The sequence below is a fragment of the Pogonomyrmex barbatus genome, unplaced genomic scaffold (genome assembly GCF_055798465.1).
Source record: "Pogonomyrmex barbatus isolate J1 unplaced genomic scaffold, ASM5579846v1 scaffold6, whole genome shotgun sequence".
NCBI classification, from domain to species: Eukaryota; Metazoa; Arthropoda; class Insecta; order Hymenoptera; family Formicidae; genus Pogonomyrmex; species Pogonomyrmex barbatus.
Genome location: NW_028297160.1, coordinates 7,206,143 through 7,228,124, shown reverse-complemented (window position 1 = coordinate 7,228,124; position 21,982 = coordinate 7,206,143). Strand labels below are relative to the sequence as shown.

Genomic DNA, 21,982 nt, shown 5'->3' with positions numbered 1-21,982 from the left:
CGATGTTATGTAATCTGTTCAATGATTTCATGAATCTTTTCTTTTTCTTTTAATCTTATCTATTATTTTTCGCAAGATTGTAATAAATAGATATATATTCATAGAATAACAGTGCTTATATTTTTATTTTCCCGATCAAAGAGATAAGTGTAATTAGACTTAAACCCGCCAGGGGATTCTGTACAGTGAGGAAGATCTCTATACAAAAATAACTGATCATCGTGACCCTACTTTGAGCAAGGAGGCGCAAGGAAAAGTGTTCGATCGCGTTAAAGACGCGCCGCTTCCTAGACGTATGGGACGTATTCTGCAACGTGTCGTTCAAGGCCTGTATTAGGCAACGTGGCGTAAAGCAGAAGCGATCATCCGTGCTATCGCTGTAGCGCAGCGATTTACGCCGATTGCGCGCTTGATCGAGATTTACCTTCTTTTTTTAGTGTGAAATCGAGCTTTGCGGGATCGGGATATGCTCCACTAGCCTTGAAGCTACAGATTTTATCTTTAGTGTACTTTTCTTATTCGCGGTTCGTCTTTTAAGGCATCTTTCGAAATATTGTTACTAGCAAAATTCTGCATAAAGATTTATATTTTGAATTTTTAACATTATTAATTTAGAATTTGTAATTTACTTTATTAAATAAAAAAAGAAAAGAAGTATAAAAAAAGTTGATTTCTATATTAGTGTTATGTTTCTATATATGTGAAATTTTATTTGTCTCAATTTTATTTTTAAATTATTAAGATTTGAATATTTAGAAATATAATATTTAGAAATAGCTCAACTCTATTTGAACTATAATTCTGTCAATAATTATTTTCCTAAATGCTTTTTTGAGCAGATAATTTGAATCATTCGATGATTTATAATGTACAAATTCGGAATAATCATGTTTCGACTGCTTATTAGCTTAATGTTTATTTAATTAGCTATCAAATCATATAGCTAAACATCGACGCTTCCCGTTTTCTAAAATAATATAGAATAATTGCTAATGCTTTCGGTTTTTATTACGATTTTTTATAATATGAAAAATATAGCAATAGCAAATGATTTTTAAAAGAAAATAATGTGAGTGTCACAATTATCGATGTGGTCATTCACCCTCTCCGCGCGCGCGGACACACACACACACACACACACACACACACACACACACACACAGTGTGCGCGTTATATACACACATAAATATTCTCTTTGTAATGCCTTTATAAATGTATAAACACTCACATGCTTATATATCTTGAACTTTGCCTATATATCTTTATGCAATTTAGTAAGACATTGAAAAAATAAGATTAATTAAATTAAAATATATAACATGATATTCTAGATACTTTTTTATTTCGATGAATATTTCTTTTATTATGATTGATAATTATAATACATTTTTTATATTTTCTTCACTTCATTCTTTTTCATAAGTCTTCTATTTTTATTTTATAAATATTAGAATGTTCAAGATTTCTTTTGCACAAGCACGAATATCTTTACATTTATTAAAGCTGAACATGAATGAAGGTCGTTGGCATGGCTACGACACGTCCACCGAGTGAGTTTAATCGAAAAGCTTCTTTGAGAAAAGATAAATCCTATGGAAGCAATCTTGTTAACTGTATTAGCCGTAGGCTATAAGCTGAGTGTGATAAGATAAATTGAACAATTAAACAAAAATTATTAATACTAAATATAATGATACAAGAGAATTCTCATTTCGATCTTAAATATTATTAGAACAAAAAATAGAAAATAAAATCATTTTTGAATAAAATATTTTATTTATAATTTTGCTTTTTTTCTTTAAAAAGTAATATATTTAAAAAAATTTCATCGTCACTGAACGAATTCATGTATCACTATTACATGTATCACTCCTTTATTTCCACTGCTGTAAAATAATAATTATACTATTAACATAAAAATAAGATAAAAGAAATTAATGTGAAAAAATATAACTTATATCTTGATTAAATAAAGAAGTGTACCTTTTTTAAACGTGCTAAATAGACATATGGAGGGATACGTCTAAAATGACAATTTTGGAACTTGTTAAAAATTTCCTATATTAAATATGTGATTATATTACATGTATTTGACAATCGAGAAGTGGGTATTTCATCTGTGACATTAAATCAGGTGAAATAATAATTAATGTGATCGCTGACTTTTAGGTTCCATTAACACATTAATCAAAGTTCATGCTGGTCTCAATTTCTTGTTTACGACTACGAATATCGAGCATGCGTAAGTCTTCTTTCCTATGCTCGATCGATTCATTTAATTTTAACAGGAACTAATTAACGCTTGCTAGACTGATTTCCTTTGTTACAAGGTAATCTACGTCAAAGCTTGTAGGGCGTGATAGACGTAATGAACTGCGTTGTAGGGCACTTTATCAGTCACGGTCTTGCGGACAAAGTCACAGCGTTATATTATATAGAATAAATAAATGCTGTGCAATTTTATATTATTTACAAAAAATATAATACATTTTAACATTAATTTAATAGGTTAATACAAACTTTTAGAAAACTATAAATGATTAATAAGTAAACTTAAATCATTCAATATATATTACGATTATTATAAGTGATACGTACAAAATATTTTATTAAAAAATTCCATTATTTGCCCCAAAATAATTTGCCCATTATATATTCTATAATAGAGATGAATTGATATACTTGATCTTGATATTGTTCTTTAAAAACAAAATTATTTAAGTTTTGACAAGAAACTTTCGAGATTAAGTATCACGAGTCACGAGAAAAAAAACTTAAAACCAAATTTAAGACTTACAAAAAATTATTAATAATTATCAAAATGTCAAACAAGAAAAGTTCTCTAATTGAAGTTTGTATGTAAAGAAATAATAACATTTTTTGAAGTTTTTTGAAGTTTGAAACTTTTTTATTACATACCAAAGTTCGCAGATCTCTAATGGATGACTTGTTTGATTTCTCTCAGGGCTCGGCGGATTCAAACTACTCGCAGCCGAGCTCGGATCTCTCGCTGGACGAGGAGAAGGAGAGTTTGCGACGCGAGAAGGAGAGGCAGGCCCTCAATCAACTCGAAAAAGCCAGAGTAAGTCATTGATCCTTCGTACGCTCCAGTTTGCTCTGCTCTCACAGCTCCGTACCGTTTTTATTATTCCGCGCGTGCTGGATCATCGTCTATCGATCGAGTGGATATCTCATCATCTCTATCGTATTTTTACGCCGTGTTATAAACATCATGAATTTGTATGAGAAAGCGACACAGTTGATTGCGTTGCAAGTTTATGATAGAAAAAGACAGAAACCGAAAGTGCCAATCAGACTCTTCGCAGAACTTTTTTTCAAGTCTTCATTTCAAGCCATAAAGATAAATCTTTGAAGAAATACGATCCAAGATCTGCAATTGAGTAATGCGACAGTAATGCTTGAATATGGTAGTCATGTATTGAGAAGTGTTTTACGAGAGAAGTGCATACGAGGCATTTTTCGTAGTACTAAACTTTGTTCATAAATTTTTAGCAAATTACAGATAATATTTGCTAATAACAAATTCGATAAAAAATGTTCTTTTTTTTTTTTATTTAAAATGTAATTACAAACGATAAAATATTTATAATATAACGTTTCTCTCTTGCATTACAACGTTGCGTTATAAGTTTTACATTTATAAATATTTGGGTAAAAAATTCAACCTGTAAAAATTTTCGCTTCTAGTGGATTATATAACGACAGATTGCGGGATCAAACGGCAAACGCGAATGATATTATGAAATAGCACGAACGTCAAATGTGAGGATCTGATCGACTCAGTCTTCTTCGGCTTAGCGGTGAACGGATATTGATTGCCGAGAGACCGACCTTCGAGGGACAGAGCTCGTCGCAATAAAAATGAAAAGCTCCCGCAATACTCTTTTATTCTTTATTGATGCGACGATGTGTTGTCGCTAGCAAAATGCGTCCACGCATAGGCTGACGATGTGTCGATCGGCCGTGAAGCTCGTTGGCGGTGTGGCCGGCTTTTATTTTCCATTCCATACATGCGATATAGTTATACGTGTTTATGTACACGTCGCGATATAGGAGTTGCACCGTGACCCGATAGAAAAGTCGATAACACGGGCAAGGGAACGATGATACGTAACTAAGCGCGGTGGTACGTGGAGACGATACCGCCTTTGTCGTCGAGGTTGACGATCATAATTTGGCATACTTTTCGCGAGAAAATAATCGTGAATAAATTACATAAAGCAAATTGTTTTAAAATGTTGTTGTTTTAATAAAATTAATTAATTTAAACAGATTGTTAGATATTAAAATGCTATATTGCATCGCGTGACCGGCAAACGTAGGAATTAAAACGTTTGTCGATATGAATCAAGATAAAATAGCTGATTACACATGCGTTTACGTTCATGTGAATTTTTTATTTATATTTCAGTCGAAGCCGGTAGCGTTTGCAGTGAGGACTAACGTGAGCTATGACGGATCCGTCGACGATGACTCACCTGTTCACGGTTCGGCCGTCAGCTTTGACGTCCGCGACTTTCTTCACATCAAGGTACAAGCATACGTTCTTTTGTCAGTAGTATTTTCTTTTTGTTGTACAAATTTTCTTTCTTAATAAACGGATACTTGCTTTTAGGAGAAGTACGACAACAACTGGTGGATCGGCAGGCTCGTGAAAGAGAATTGCGACGTGGGGTTCATCCCATCACCTGTGAAGCTGGAGGCCTTAAGGTTACAGGCGAGCGCTGCGCGAGGCACGAAGGGGCTCTATTCGACGCGAGGAGGGTCTTCAGGGAACCTTGGCGAGAGTGGTATGCCCTCACGTGGTTCCACACCACCTACGCCAGGTATCCTAGCACGTCCTTCTTTCTTTCCCCCAAAATTCACGGTGTACCCAATTCGGTGTACCTGATCGGGAACTTTCTCAGCTTGATTCTCGACAGTGAATTACAGGCAGACGGATCGTTGCTACAGGCCGGTCGTTAAAAAAAAATGTGACGAATAACGTTCGCTTGAGATCCTAAGTATCCCACTATTTCAGACATACAAGCATCAGCTTCGAGTGCTTATATCGTCTCGAGAACTTTAGATTGAAATCATTTCTGTGTAGTTTGCAAGTGAATAAAACTGCACACTTGCAAATAATAATATTCTTCGTTCTAAAATATTTAATACATTTAATGCATTTTAGATATCAACATTGACAGTAAATTAATACTAAAAAATTAAAATTTTTATTTTATTTCTTGCGATTTACACAGAGATATGCAAGCTTCTCCATTTCTACTTTCTCGCGAAAAAAAAAAATTCACTATTGTGCTCTCGCTTTACACGCCCTATTAATTTTCATTTCACTGCTAAAATCATCGAAATAAGTCACCGTATTCGTGTCACTCATTACACACACATGCGATTCTTAGTACTGCTATAGCTGGCTGCTGATCTTTGATAGCCGCTACTATAAGCAGAGACACATAGCATATATTAGCAAATTATCTCTAGGCTGCATCACATCAGTTGAGTGCTTTTTAATAGCTTCTTTGAGAGAAAGAGGGACTCGTCGATTGCTCAAAATATAGACAAGATTTCGAGTAATCTCGAATGTATTCTTTTGACAGGTGACGACAGCGATAGTGTCGGGAACGTGCGACCCGGCAAGGCGACTCTGACGACCCCACCCGCTAAGGAAAAACGGAAGAACTTCTTCAAGAAGCCGGTAAACGCTCGGCGGGCCGTGCTATCGCGAATATCTAACGCATCACGCACAGCTTTTCACTTCTTGAGCTTTTACACTTTAATTAGACGCTGTACGCACACTAAACTGGCGTGATGCTCAATGATGTCATGCACAATAATAAATGTCTCACTGGGATATGAAAAAAAAAAAAAATGTCTGACAAGTATAGAATTGTTTGCTTCGGTATTGATTATTGCTTATGACAGTTTATTTAATACTCTTTCTTACAATTCAATAATAGCCGTGTTCAATAGCATGATGCATTTCTCTCACGCTAGTTAGACGTACAGTCCTATTTAATGTTTCTATCTAATAATCGACTTTGCGACTTTAGATTCTGTCTATACCAAAGCAATTTTTTATAGCAATTTTTAAGCAATACTATTTTCATATTTCTAGTTATAAAAATTATCAGATTAAAAAAGAACATGAAATTTTACACAAAAATATTGAGATAATATTATGTCAAGAATTTGATGGATGATTAAAAACACTTTTGTACAGACATTGTCTAAAATGTTAAAATTTATCAGTCGACGCTAAAAAATATCACAATTCTCTTTATATAAATATAATTAGTATCATATTTCTTTAAATTTATAATTCTGTAATACATAATGTGTTTACAATTGTGTTTTAAAGATTAGATATATTTAGTTCTAATAATATTTATTATAAAGATTTTAAGCGCGGTTTTGAATTTTTTACAGTCTTTTAGAAAAATTAGACATATCAACAATATTGTGATATTGTGTGAACTGTAATCGACAATCTATGGTTTACAAATTCAACAATTAGAAAGTGATCTGATAAATCTTTATTTTTGGAGGGGAAAACATATAAAAAGATTATTTCTAAAGAAAAGAAAATTTGATATTTTTTCCATATTTTAATAATAAAAATGAAAAAATGTTTTAATAAATTTATTATACCTAAAGTATCTCTTCTATAAAATTATTATTATAAAATTGTTATTAAAGTGAATTAAATAATTTTTTTATTAAAATTTTCATAATTTTACAAACAATTTATAGAATCATTGTGTTTTACAAAATTTTTTGTAACGGAAATGTCATTATATATAATGTTAAATGTTAGATAATAACTAGAAACGACTGATAATATTTCCACGTATTTTAATACATTGTTGATCACTTTTTTCGTTATCACTACACATAGTGTTTGACCAGTGATTATCTCTACCCGGGGCCGCGTGTCGCGGCAAAAATCGTTCCATAAGGTAGAATCTAGTCAAAACGATTAGTCTGTAGGAGGCCGTTAATACCTTAGCTCGATATCGTAGTTACTAACATGCTGCTTGGCCAAAGTACCTTCGGTGCTTGAAGAGGATGTCCCGTGGGCGTTTGCACGTTTAAGGAAGGACTTTGGCCGTGCAGGAGGTCGCATGTGTCAAGTCGACGTGGCCATTAACTGATTTCAATGTTTCAATGTTGCATACCGTGCTCACGCAGTCCTACGTAAGTGAGACTATCCTGGGGCCGATACCGGCGAGTGGGCCTCGTCTTGATTGGTCGAACTAATCGTTTGCTTGGATTTTCAGGAAACGACGACTCCCTACGACGTGGTACCTTCCATGAGGCCCGTAGTTTTGGTTGGACCGTCACTCAAGGGCTATCAAGTGACGGATATGATGCAGAAAGCTCTCTTCGATTTTCTGAAACATCGCTTCGAAGGCAGGTCTGTCACTGACTCTTTAGACATCATTTTTATCTCTAATGTAAACTGACCTCTTTTTGGTGCTAACGAGAAAAAACGGATAGCTATATTAATTTTAAGCTGGTTGACTTTCTCAACTAACAAGGAAAAATAGATGTTATTTATCATTAATTCCTTTTACGCTTTTACATAGCTAAATCTGATCTTCGATCTCTCTCTTTTCATATATTATTGTTGAAATATGTTATATATATACTAAATATATCATGTTAAATTTTTAAATATTTAAAACTTGTGTGTTTTTATACTACGAGATACGTAACAGGTAATTTGTTATTATAGAATTATTATAACAAGGGTAATGGCAGATATATCACTAGCGAAGAGATCGTTACTGAATAATCCAACTAAAAGAGCAATTATGGAGCGGTCAACCAGTAGGAGTAGTTGTTTAGCAGAGGTTCAGCAAGAGATCGAAAGAATTTTCGAACTTGCTAGAACTCTCCAGGTTTGTAAAAATATATTCTAAAATAAAGTTTTAATATATTATATATATTTTAACTTATTTATTTGAATACTGCAAATGAGTTTTTCTAGGAATAATTTCAATACGAATTTTAATCTGTTTCGAATAAATTAATCAAGCGCATCTATATGCAATTTCAGCTGGTTGTTTTGGATTGCGATACTATAAATCATCCGTCGCAATTAGCGAAGACCAGCTTAGCACCCACGATCGTCTACTTGAAGATTTCTTCGCCAAAAGTTCTACAAAGGTTGATCAAGACCCGAGGAAAGTCGCAAATACGTCATCTTAACGTACAAATGGTGGCCGCGGAGAAGCTGGCACAATGTCCGCCGGAGATGTTCGATGTTATCCTGGATGAGAATCAATTAGAGGAGGCATGTGAACATGTGGCCGAGTACCTGGAAGCTTACTGGAGGGCAACACATCCGCCGGATTTTTCAACGGTGCCACGTGCCGTGCCTGCACCTGATGTACCGACGGATACGTATACGCAACGTGTGCCATCAGGTATCATAATTTATATACCGAGAAAATTATAGTCAAACAGAAATAATTTCAAAATGGTCAAGGATATTTTCGTCTTGTACAATAATGGAATTCGGGACAATAGGAAGATTTTAATAGCACATATAGAATCAGTCAGTATTCGGGGAAGCCAATATTTTGACCATTTGATAATGATCTTGTGGAAAATCCATCCAAAATCATTGAGAGACGTAAGAGACAATGTAAAAACGACGATGATTTATGACGATTCATCGTTTTTGGCAACGACATCGCATGACGCAAACCCATACGTAATATGTCGATTGACGTCTTTGGCACTGAAAATCGAACTCGTTTATGAACATATTTGGAAATGTTTATGGTTAAAAAATCGAAATATTGGCTTTGAATAAATTTTACTCAAGATATCTCTAAAAATGATATCTATAAAAAAAGTTATTAATACATTTAAATATATCTCATAAATACTTCAAATATATCTCGTATAAAATATCACATAATCCATTTATATGTTTTGTGTGTTCCGAGATATGTTTTCTCAATATCACTCAATATCATTAAACATCACTCGCATTTTCTAACTTTCTCAAAAATCTAACGACCCAATTTTGTCACTAACAATCGATATTTTCTTCTTGCCTTCTCAGGTGCCCCTCATGAGCCTTACTATCATCGGAGAGGTAACCTAATATTTTCAAGCATATCTTTGCACTCTCCGTATATCTTGTCTTTATCTTTATTTAGCATTTTGCATGTTGACATTGTATGCAATTATTTTAGGTAATAGAATCCTATTCTCAAAAATCTACCAACAGCAATTAGTCAATACAATTTAATTATCATAAGATTTATACATCACAATATACACATTTGAGAATTTCTATTATTTTAATGTGGTATTAATTTCACAATACAATTTTTTACATGATTTTTATACCAATATGACAGTATACTATATTTTCGAAAAAAATTATATAATTCTTTTATTTACATTATTTTTGAATAATTTTTTCTTAATTATATGGGATTAATATTTGTTGTAATACAATTTGGACATTAATGAATGTATTTGCTTATTGTTTATAAATTATTTTAATGTACAATTCTTTTATGCATGTATTTTAGATGGACTTTGATGTATAATTTTATTTTTAATTTATTTGTAATGTTATATATTAAACAGTTATTTCTATAAAGAGGATGTATGTTAATCACAAAATATGGCTTAGCTCTTATGGCTTAATTCTTTAATTTCGCATTTTATTCCACTTTTATTCCGCCGAATAGGCAATACTGATGACTAAAGTGGTCTTTGCATTGTGTAATCGTTTATCATTGGATCAATATTATTCTACGTTGTATTTCTTTTCAGTGGCGATGTACAGATCAAACGTACAAGTCGATATGAACTTGTACCCAATGCAGTAAGACTGAGGCGCGTTTATCTTTTCCGTTAGTGCGAATAAAATTTTACGTTTCGTTTTTATTTTATGTGTAATCGCTTCCCCAACTTTTTCGTACAGTCAGCAAAAACTTTCCTACCTTCTTGATATATTTGATATATTTAATCATTAAATATGCTTACTTTATGTAATTGCAACTTACTTCGTGCACTGCGCTATTTGTCATCGATCACGAGTGGATTTTTTTATTAAAATTTATATTAACATGTTTAAAGGAAGAAAAAGAATAATAAAAATATTTGTAAATGTAAGTGTCTAGTGTGTAAAAAAATTTTAATATTCTTTTTATAAATATTAAACATATAAAATTTATTGATTTTGTCCAATACTAAATATTTATAATTTAATCTATTTTTTATTCGTGTTTTAGGCAAATTAAGAATATTTCAAAAAATTTTTTAAATCCACGCGTGCTTTTAAATTATGCAGAATTAACACCAAAGCTATTACGCAGTTACGCGATCGCGTGAGAGGAGGATCTAATGAGGGATCTACATCTGATATTATTTCTTTTTTATTTATCTTTTTTACGAACTCATTTTATACTCGTTAATTTCGAAACCCTTTATTATAAGTGCAAAAAATTTTACCTGCGAAAGTGCCGCGTACAGGAAGGCACGCACAGATTATCGGTTCGATTATCATCAATAATGAGCTCTGACTCCGATGTTCTCTTTGTTTACGTGTAAAAGTGGAGGCGGTGGCTGCTACGGGAGTCATCCGAAAACAGTCCAACTATGGTCGCGGTGACCACGAGAGCAAGACGAAACACTCGAGTTAAGAAGGCCCGAGCGCGGGACACACCTGTCATTGTGTGGCCATTTCTACTTCCTGCTTCATCGCAGATGCGATTTTATGCGGCATAAACTGGCCGAATTGTACGCTCCGCCCGGCCCGTAAATATTTAATCCCGGGTGTGGATAGGATTGAAAGAATTAAAGAGACTGTATATAGAGATACCTAAATAAGGACGCGTAGTAAGTACAGATGGGTTTGGTGCATGGGCCCAGAAACACGGAATCGACCCGATTTAATTTCTCCCGAGCAGAGAAAATGATTTATGTTTTCCTATTACTTTATCCTTCTTTATGCGATGGAGTCTTTCGCTATAGACAGCAATCAAAGCCTTCCTATCATGGTAAAATTGTAAGATTTTGGCATAAAGGGAAATCTTATGATTATATCTCTAGTCTACATTTAAAAATTTATTGTTAAATACAAAATTGCAAAAATATGATTTCCCAAATTTAAACCTATTTTAATTTTTTTCCCCGACTTTACTTCATATGTTTCAATTACTAATAATTTTATTTACATAATTTTATTTACTAAAAAAATTTTTTTTTAATATTTTGATTATTTCAAATATTAGAAAAGGTTATTTGATAATTATTTGATTGCTATTATATTAGCGCAATTACACCAATTGTCATCCAATTTTATTTTCTTACCCTTATTTCAATGAAACTTCACTTTGGCTAAACTTCTGGCCACGATATGCTTTCTATTTAATTGCAAATTATTCAATGCTTTTTCTTTAAAATTAAAAGTGTTTGAATGTTAATATTAAATTATTATAATTATAAAATAATTTCATAATTTCATAAATCATCCATAAATTTCCTATATTTTATTTTATTAGTTATTTATAAATTTATAAATTTAAGTTTAGTTTATTTTCTAAATTATAATATCTTATCTTATTTCCATGAACCTCAATTTTTTTACCTTAAAATACTTAATTGTTAATTAAATATATAATATAATACATATAAATAATATCTCCATTAAGCTCTTTTTGTGTAGAAACTTTTAACTTATCAAGATTAGAAGCCTAGCCAAATATTTTATTTAATATGTTTCGCAAGCCCTTCACCAACCCCTTTTTACATAGAATAGGACTATAGAATAGATACTATCTAACGAGAAAAATTAACGACGTAGCCGCGTGAGTCGAGAGGACAGAAGTGATTATGAAAGGTTTCTTTACCCTCAAAGTGGATCGTGTGCGATCTATATCATTTCGCGTGATTTATCGCTATTCCTTGTTTCCGAAATTACATCATCTGTCAATGACGCTTCATCAAGGAGTACACGAATACATTCTTCTACTTCTCGATTTCTGCGTTCCTGCGCAACGGTAGTTTGAACGTCGGAGTCTTTGCGCTGTATTTTCTTTTTTTTAATCTTTTTTTGCTTAGAGCTTGCATGGATTTAGTTTTTGCGTGAGATGTTGGAATGATTTGATTGGAATGATGTAATTCTAATTTGTCGTTGTTACTCATAACAGTAATCAGGATGATGTTCATTTGTCCGTAGAATAGAGTTTGAGTGATGTTATTTTTAAACAGCTTGACGATAAAGTTTAAATGTGTTCAATCAATTATTTTCTAAGATAAAAAATTTTTCTTTATTTAAAACAAATTTATAAACAAAATTTTATGATTACATAAATATACAATCTTATGTTTTGTTACTAATAATCTTTTTTAATTTAAAAATTACATCAGATTATATCTTCTAATCGTTGTTATCAATAAATTTATTTTTTAAAGGAATAATAAAGATTTAAAGTGTGTAAAAATTATAAGCTATACTCGAGCGAGATTTTAACGTTCGAATAACGTTCGTTATTTTTTTTTTTTTTTTTTTTTTTTTGTAAATTACGATCTTTAATCTTGTTCCGTATCCTGATCCAGGAGCTAGTTACGGCGCTGGAGATGTCAGCGGTGGAACGAGAAGATCACGGCTGGAGCGGATGGATCGCGATCGGGGAGATCGCATGGATCACGACTACGGCGAGGAGGAACACGGCGTCGATTATGGTGCCTCGAGACGTCGCCAGCAGCAGGACTCGCGTGCTCTTAATGCTATTTAGGAGCTGGGGCCCCGGGGCCTGTCGCTTCAGCGCTGTCCCCACCTGCGCACCACCGCCCTTTAGCGGGCTCGCCTCCCGGTAACGCTACCGAACGCTAGGAAGTGCGCAACGCTACCTCGCGATAAGATCGCTGCGCTCTGTTAGTGGGGCTGTTTCCTGTCGCGCTACTTTATACGCTAAGAAAGAAAAGAAGAATACGGAAATCCAGATCGGCTGACAACAGCACACACTACCAACGAGTCTAAAAAAGATATGCTACCATATATATCGATTCTATCCGGACGCACCTCGACGATCTCGCAACCGTCGACGATTCATCTCCGCGTATCTGTTCAACAAAGGAATCTCGCTATCAGTCGCCGGCAGCGTGCACGCTAATCTCGAAAAACATTTCGCGCTTACATTTTTCTTTGCGCTGCTCGCTAGAAAGCATATAAATAAATTGCAATTGTCAGATTTTATTGCCGTTTGATTAGAGAACGTGATTCAGTTGCGCGATAATCGTTGGAGAATTTTTTGGCATGCTCGAAGCGTGCATTCTTATCTTCCGAAAGCTTTTACATCCGTAATAATACACTATTATATTATACTGCTGCTATTATTCCTTTTTACACTACCGAATACTTTAATAATGTTCGCAATCAATTCAATTGTATAATTATACTTTATTAATAATGAATCAACAACGGTTTGATGATAAAACATTGAAATCTCTTCTTCTTCTTCTTCTCTTTTTCTTCTTCTTATGATGTGCAATGTCATCAATAGCGTGCACGTGTGATTATCAAAACATCTTCATTCCAATAAACCTAAATCACTTATCATCAAACTGCAAAGAATCGAAAGCAAGAGCATTATTCTTGGGCATTGCTGGATGAATACCATTATATATAGAAACATATCTTCACCTTCGTATGTCGTGTCTCGCTTCGCCAATCAATGCCCCGATCATATCACGTTCTACTATTCTGATGTCATCTACGATTGCAGAATCACGCTACTCGTTAATCATACCAACTACCGAATTATCTTATCACGCACAAACACCATTGAAACTTGTCTAATAACGAATGCTTAAGAACTCTCTATGCTATATAGAGGAAACGTGTCAACATGTCATAACGATTAAGCATACTATGCCAAACGTGTCAAATGCTCACTGTAATAATTGCTGACCATGACAAACTGCACGCATCATTTCGAGATGCACGTTACATAACATCTTTTACGCTACTTTATACGAAAGAAAAATAACATTATGGAATAATCTTGTAAAAAAATGTATACATACTTGACTGCATTCGGTACTCCTCGTTAAGTACACTACTCAAAGTCGTTCATATATTTAATCAAATCAACACGATACATTTTTCACGCAAAATATTACAGAACTTACTCTCGAACCTTTTCGATAAAGTCAAATATAATCAAGAACATATAAAGCAAAAGATTTATCGATTTTAATTACATTTCCATAATTTTTCTAACACATGAATTTAAACTGTTTTTAATAAAATAATTTTAAAAATAATATACAACTAATTATTGTTAATCAAAACTCTTTATATGCACACACATACACACATTCTATTCATCTATATCTTCAATGGACTCTAATTCTGGACATAAATTGTTTGCCAAACTCCAAAATTATAGCGATAAGGATGAACTTCTTTTAATATTTATATACCATTTTTCAATTAGCAGAGAGGATTATCTATCACGAACGCTCAATTAAGGTTCGAGCGTAGTTTAAAAATCGTTTGAACAAACGATTATTCTAACGGTAGTTAGGATAATCTATCCTGATTATCCTAACAGAAGCGATTCAAAATGATCTTCCGGTGTTCTTGTCCATGCAGTATACAAATGCAGGACAAATTCCCCATTCGCGGAATCAGCTCAACGACACTAGTAGACGCGCGAGACAATCGCGTGGGACGAGGAGACCAACATAGAAAGTGCACTCGAAATAGAGTGAAAGAGCCCTGGGGCCTTAAATCCCTGCACCGATTCCTCCCGGGCCCCAAAACTAAGTCTATGTCGAATCGACGATCGGCGATCGACACGGTATCGAATATTTCTTATAATCGAGAATAATTGATATATCTAAAGCAGAGATTTGTCTTTTCTCATAGTATTTAATTATAGGGAACAATGATGATCATTATAATTCTCATTGAATAAAATTAACGATTGTCTAGCGAAATAATCTATGATCAGTTGACAGATAATATTATTAACAGTTCAATCCACTGATAATCAAGAAGGGGGCTTTAATAAAATTTCGCAGCTGATCATGGATATAAATATATATACTATATATATTTTAATTCGATCGTCGATCGTAATAGCCAATGTATTCATCATAATTTATGATCGCTGAAGGGCGATCTGTAATGGATGCAGCTCGGCAATCTCGAATTTGATCGTGAAATTGTTAGAAATTGAAACCCGTCGTCTATCACGCGACAATGGATATAGCTGAAGCGATTTTAACGATCAACGTAGTGATACTTACCATCAATCACGTAATTAAATTAGACAAACTAACGTAGAAACGAAGCGTTCTGAAGAAATTTTTGATTTATGATTCAAAATTAGAAGATATTTACGCGCATTAATTAGGAAAATTTTTGATTTTGAAGCGCGTCGACCATCTGGCACGTAGTTTTGCGATGCGTTTATACGTTTTACTGAAGTTACGCAAAACTATACATTACACAAAGATACACAATACATACCAAAGAAAAAACATTTTGTGTGCATAGTATGTGTGTGTGTGTGTGTATATATATATATATATATATATATATATATATATATATATATTGTACACACAAGTAATCCATCTATATCACACGATAAACTTTAACCAAGAAAAAAAGAAGGTTAAATAAAATGACTGTTTAAAGATGTGAATAAAAACTTGGCTTGACTGAAATTATACGTATAATTTAAAATGCTGTAGCATAATTATATTTTTTTAACATATGCATTATATACATTTCTCGCTCAACTTGATATACTATATTTATTATTTTGTAAAACGTTTAATTGGTTTGCTTTTCAAAGATAATTGAGACAGTTTTAGAAATTGAAAGTATTCCTTTATGCGACAAGTATCACAAATTTTTATTCACATTTCCCACCAACGACGTAAATATTGTAAGAAGCCTTGAATGAATGCCATTCAAATATATTCACTCATGCAACGTCGATACGCTGTGAATCGGCATTCAGCTAAACTTGTAATTAAATCTTTAATTCATTTTTATGCTAAAAATATTTTTTTTAAATATTTATTGCATCACAGAAAATTTGTAATTCGTAACATTGCTCATCACGGATATCTCGTCGATTTCGATGCAAGTGGAACAATCCGACCGACTGTGGTAGAAAGTAAAAAAGATCGATCGTGTCGATCCATTTTGCAGACACGTATGCGAAATATTTCTCGTTTAGGACGATAAGATTATCCTACATAGAAGTAAAAGTAACACTTGATGCAAATAAAACTTACAAGCATCTTGAGGCGTTCTCGCAGCCAAAGTAGCTCGGAATAGATCGCGGCTATCGGCATAAGTCATTAGGATAATTAAGCAGAAATTTTTCTTAAATATTGTATGCGGTGATGCGTGCAAATACCGTATTTTTGATTAGCGGTATTCTACATTGTGTATGTTGCTGTATAAACTAGCGTAAATTAGATATGGATAATCTTGGATTGGTTTTCATACGTTCTTTCCACAATCGAGTAATAATTAACTATTCTTTTTCGTGTGAGAAGAAACTTTTCGAAAGTATGCGATTTTCGGTCATCTGGTGTTAAAGTAAAATATATGCTTGTTTTATTTTATTCTAGTCGCCGCAATTTAAAAGGCATAAATACATTTTGCACATTTTTTGCAATTGATGCATTTATGAAAATTGCGAAATATTTAATTGAATGTGATTTGAATATCACGTAAATTACTTTGTTTGTTACTTTGTTGTTTGTTAAGTATTTAGGCATTAGATAGACATGTATGATGTATGATTGACAAAGAATGTAGAGTTTGAAAACTGATTTTTGTGATTGAGTCATAGTATCTGATACATACTTAATTGGTATCAATTTCTAGCCTTTTATTGTGTCTTATATAAATAAAAGTTTTTAAAAAAGAATATAACAAAAAATATCCTTACTTTTACAAATAAATTTAATAAAATTGTTAACAAAAGGAAAAGAGAAAAAGAACGATAGATCGTAATTAAGCTAACCAGAATATTATTTTGCAAATTTAATATAAAAAAATATGATTTTATTAAAACTTTATATTTCATAATATCTTGTTGCATTTAATAATTGGTACCAATTGAGCATACATGTTTTGAAATAAAAAACGAGTGAAATATGATTTGCGCATGCTTCAATCATGTGCTATGTTCGTTTTGTCTTTTTTAATACTTAAATCTTAGATAGGTACATATTTATACAGATATCCGCCTCTCTGAAGCATCTCGAAGCTTCGCAAAATGAGATTTGGTGCCGACGCGAATTATCGCGCCAATATCGCTTATCAATGTTGAGGATGTAAAGTTTATCTTAGGGAGAAATTTTGTAAAAAGAGTTATAGATATAAATATATATATATATATATATATATATATATATATATATAAATATATATATATATATATATATATATATAAATATATATATATATATATATATATATATAAATATTTAACGCGTTCGAATATAAGAAAGTCGAGAGCAGCGGAAGTTTTGATTCTTTAACAAACGATTGAAATCATCGCTGAATCATTTCGATGTAAAATTTTCGTAACACGACTTTTCAACATGACTTTGAAACGAATTTGAATGCGATACATTTCAAAATAAGCATGAAATCCTTTCGCAGCCCAGACTTGTACATATTAGGTAAAACATATTTCGTCATGATCGCTGTGAATCCGTATAAAAAATAGTTATACTGTTTTTTTGCTTCCGTATAACAAGTTCATTTCTCATGTCAAATAAGATCATTCCGAAGAAATGCAAATGTATACAAGTATTCTCGATATCAAGAAATCCGCTTCACTAATCTTCAAACGTGTTAAAATAGCGATGGTTTAATGAATAAAAAAATTTTTTAATATTTGCATCTATTCTAGAAAAAAATATATATTATTTATGTGATATTATTATATTATTTATTTATTAAAACTTAGCTTATGCTTTTGATGAGCTACTGACACTTTTATTTCTTCCGCTTATTAAATATCACAAATCAATTATACGGTATAATTTTATGCACAAAATAAGGTTTAAATATATTGGCTAGAATATTATTAATATTATTATAGAATATTATTCTTTATAAAAATTTAATGTCGTAAACTTAATTATATAGCATAATAAAATTCAGTAAAGCGTTTTTCTGCAGATCGAGGATCTGTCGCTCGATTGATTGATTCTATTTGTTTGTAGACCACAGGTCCAAGTAAAGCCGTAAAATATAGTTATAGTTGTGCAAAATGTAATATCTTATAGATATTTTTTAATTGTCAAGAAGAAAATTTTTATAATATTTTGTAACTCCTCAGAATATAAACAGCGATGAAAATTCAATATGAGTACATTGACTCATATACGTACACATGTACATGCATCTACACATATGAAAACGTTCCTCTAGAGCTAAAGGAAATGTACTTGCGGCGAAAACAATTTATCAAATTTGAGTTTAAGACTTAGCGATTTCGATCCATTCGTTACTTTCAGTATCGTTGATAATATTTCATCTACGTAGCGCTGAAATAGCGCCGAGAATTCAATGTATAGCTTGATGGCAATGATCCTAAAAATACCTACATCCTTCGATCACAAGTGCTTAGATCGACGCTCGTAGTTTCTGCATGTAACTACACTTGATTGACTCAAACTTCATTGGAAAACTTTGTTGGAACAAAAATCGTATCGTATCGTCGAATTTTGAAACAGATAAAATTTTTTGTAGAATATTTATAAAATTAGAAATTATTGTCTTAGAAGCTACATTTATATATAGAATAAATTTCAAACATTTTTCATTTTACAATAGTTTAAATCGAACATTAATCGAATATTAAGTTGAAAAATATTTTAGACTGAAGCAATGGAAGAAACTGTACGCGTGAATTACCTAAAGATATAATTTTCATTTCTTAAGCTTAATTTTCTCGAGATTCGACGACTCGAGCGAATGACTTATAAAGAGTGCATTTAACATATAGAGAGCCCCGTCGTCTAGGCATTATGTTAGATAAGAAGCTCTGAGCTAATCGAGGATGATCATAGGCGAGGCGAAACACTGAAAGTCGAATTGGGAACATACGAATTTTCTGAAGACTAAACTGATTCTATCGACGTTAGATGAAAGAGACGAAGGCTGGAAATACGAGAATGAATTTTCGATATTGTACTTGTTGTACAAACTCTACACGTGTAGGGTGCAAACTGACCTGATAATTGCGTGGGATTTGGTTCGTTGGCTCGCACTGTGTGCATGTAATAATAATTATTCGCTTAGTTAGTTAATTGGTATCGTCGATGAGTGCTTCAAGTCGCTTTCGCGCGATCGATGCGTTTGCTAGCGAAGTTATGAATCCCAATATTTAATTGTTGGAACGGAAAAGACTTTAACGATTGATTGATGCTGTTTAATTGTATCGATAACTAAACGATGGTTGCTTGTACGACTAAGTATTTTGTCGCACCGTGTGCACGCGGATTTGTAAGACGATGGGGTTAAGAGATCACTTCTAGCTTCGAGTACGATCAGATCGAAAATCTCGAAGCTACTCGCGGATCTAATTTGACTTTATACATACATTGTGCGCAAGGATGTAAAATTTTAACAAATTCATTGTGACAGAATCGTCAACGACAATCTCTTTGATTATCGAAACGATGAATTGTGGGAACGATCGAGAGATCTCTTCGGGACGACAGATAATTTTTATTGATAGATTACTTACTAATTATTTATGATTCGCGATTTAATTCGCGTAAAATAATTCTAGTCATTTCATCTCTCCGTTCAAGTAACGGTGATGAAATAAGAGATTCGATTATATAGATATTATGCAGATTTTTAAGATAGGGTGACTTATAACCTTCCTGAGGCATTAAATGTTGTGGATTTTTATTGATTCTTTATAACTTGTACGATGCTAGTAATCGTCGTCAACGATGATTTCCCTCGTTCGTCCCATCCACGTGTTCACTGAATGTAACCCCACATGGTTGGAAGGTCCAAACGAGGATTGAGCACAGGCCTTAGGTGTCCTCGCGATTGAACGCGAGGGAGACATTCGGTCAATGCGAATTCTCCTCAGTATGTTTAAAATATTGCGAAATGCCTGTCCTTGTATCGAGGCTTATGGCATTCGCCATAATATTGTTGACGGTATAATGTGGTTTCGAAAGTATATCTATATAACGAAAAGAGAGAGGAAATGCGGTGTAAGACTGCTACAGCGTGATGTGTCGCGACCCGAATTGATCTATCTTTGCTCTTAAATAAATATAAATTAAAAAAAAAGGAATTAGGATAATAAATTTTATTAAGTTAATGATACCGATTCAAATATTCAAAATATTTTAATTAACATATTGCAAAGAGTACTCTATGTTTATATCTTATTAATTTGTAACTTTTTAAGTATTTCAAAACATGCATGTAGCTTCTTTATGAATCTATACTTAATTAGCATTTGTTTAAAATAAAAACATGTTTCTTAATAAATATTAATAGAATAAAATCGTTTCTCAATGATATTAATAGATTCTCAATGATCTTAATAGCTTTCTCAATGATATTAATAGATTCTATTGAAGAATTCGAACTTTGTAATTGTTGTAAGAGGAGATTATTAATTCGGGCCGATTAGCGCTTGTACGAGGATTAGATGCAATTCTGTCGCGTGTGTAGGAATCGTGTCAAAGGACTGATAAACTTCGTGCACGCGCGAGCGTCCTCAATAATTCTCTTTCGTGGCTGGTTCGTCGGATCAAAGATTTTCTCTGTATATTATCTATATTATTGTCACACAAATGCGCGATCATGTGGTCCGCTGATAAACACGCAGATATTTCAACACGTGGTAGAATGCTCCACGTGACCCACCCGCGATCCAACTGTTTTCCTTGAGAAAAGAGCTTTATTTCACTATTGTTGCACTAATAATGAAGAAAGCAAGCGAGAATGATAAAGAAAAAAAGAGAGAGAGAGAGAGAGAGAGATAGAATTATTTGTAAACTCGCGTTGGATTGTGTCAATCACATTAATACTATTTGATTGTACATCTAATTGTAATGATCGCAAGATGGATGAAAAGTGAATCAAGAAAAGAAGAGAGAAAGAGAAAGAACGAAAGTATATGCATGCGTGCGTGAGCGAGCGAACGAGCAAATGAGAGAATACAACTTGCATATAATGCGTGCAGTTGTTCAGAGACGGAATTGAGACGTCTAATTAACGAGATATTGTAAATTGTTCTATAGCAAATGAGAAAAGCGCTACGACCGTTGCAACGCGTTCCTTGGGAGTCTCCGAGTAAAATATGACGTCTTCTTTTGTTGGAAATTGAACTGGAAATATCATTTAAAACGAAAGCTCGTCAAATGTTTCAGTGACTTTTGAGGGACGTGCTGCTTTGATCGTTTCGATGTTGATATGTCAATGCTGTGATGTTATCCTTTGAAATTAAACAAGAAAGGAGTATATTCCCAGCCCCCTCTGACACGCTCCACCTACTTACCGATCCCTCCTCCCTCATCCCCCGAAAGATCCTGCAACAGGACGACCTCTCCCTCGAGATACCAAATATTTCTATTATTGTAATTCCGCATAGTCCTTAAAATAGCTAGATTTTAATCGTATTTAATGTAAAGATTATTATTGTTACATCTCAGTGATTCTCTCCTTTGCCAGTGATGTCTCGGAGAGACGAGAAGCAAAAATGAGAACAAGCAAAGAAGCACATTTTATAATGTCGTCATAGCGTATGGCCGATCGATTCTCTCCCACATGTCATTGGTACCCAGATTCCTACATTTGTCGCATTTGTAAATAAAATTTTTATCATCACATAACACCGAGACGCGTTATATTTTTTCTTAAAATAAATTGTCCCCTGATTAAAACAGAAAAACATTTTA

The 21,982-nt window shown here is 33.1% G+C and overlaps 1 protein-coding gene across 8 annotated transcripts in view; it reads left to right on the top strand.

Annotated features, from left to right (window-relative positions):
- The window catches only part of Ca-beta (Calcium channel protein beta subunit), an 89,625-nt gene extending 67,709 nt beyond the window's left edge, over nucleotides 1-21,916 (top strand). For 5 of the 8 annotated variants that reach the window (XM_089082472.1, XM_089082474.1, XM_089082477.1 and 2 more), the window contains 9 exons: nucleotides 2,967-3,083; nucleotides 4,434-4,553; nucleotides 4,638-4,848; nucleotides 5,620-5,717; nucleotides 7,300-7,436; nucleotides 7,758-7,923; nucleotides 8,082-8,451; nucleotides 9,099-9,131; nucleotides 12,614-21,916. In XM_089082472.1, coding sequence (XP_088938598.1) covers nucleotides 2,967-3,083; nucleotides 4,434-4,553; nucleotides 4,638-4,848; nucleotides 5,620-5,717; nucleotides 7,300-7,436; nucleotides 7,758-7,923; nucleotides 8,082-8,451; nucleotides 9,099-9,131; nucleotides 12,614-12,792 — 1,431 coding nt within the window. In that variant the 3' untranslated portion in view covers nucleotides 12,793-21,916. The remainder of the gene's footprint in view (nucleotides 1-2,966; nucleotides 3,084-4,433; nucleotides 4,554-4,637; nucleotides 4,849-5,619; nucleotides 5,718-7,299; nucleotides 7,437-7,757; nucleotides 7,924-8,081; nucleotides 8,452-9,098; nucleotides 9,132-12,613) is intronic. The other 3 variants (XM_089082473.1, XM_089082475.1, XM_089082478.1) reach the window with 1 other exon arrangement.
- The last annotated feature ends 66 nt before the right edge of the window (nucleotides 21,917-21,982 follow it).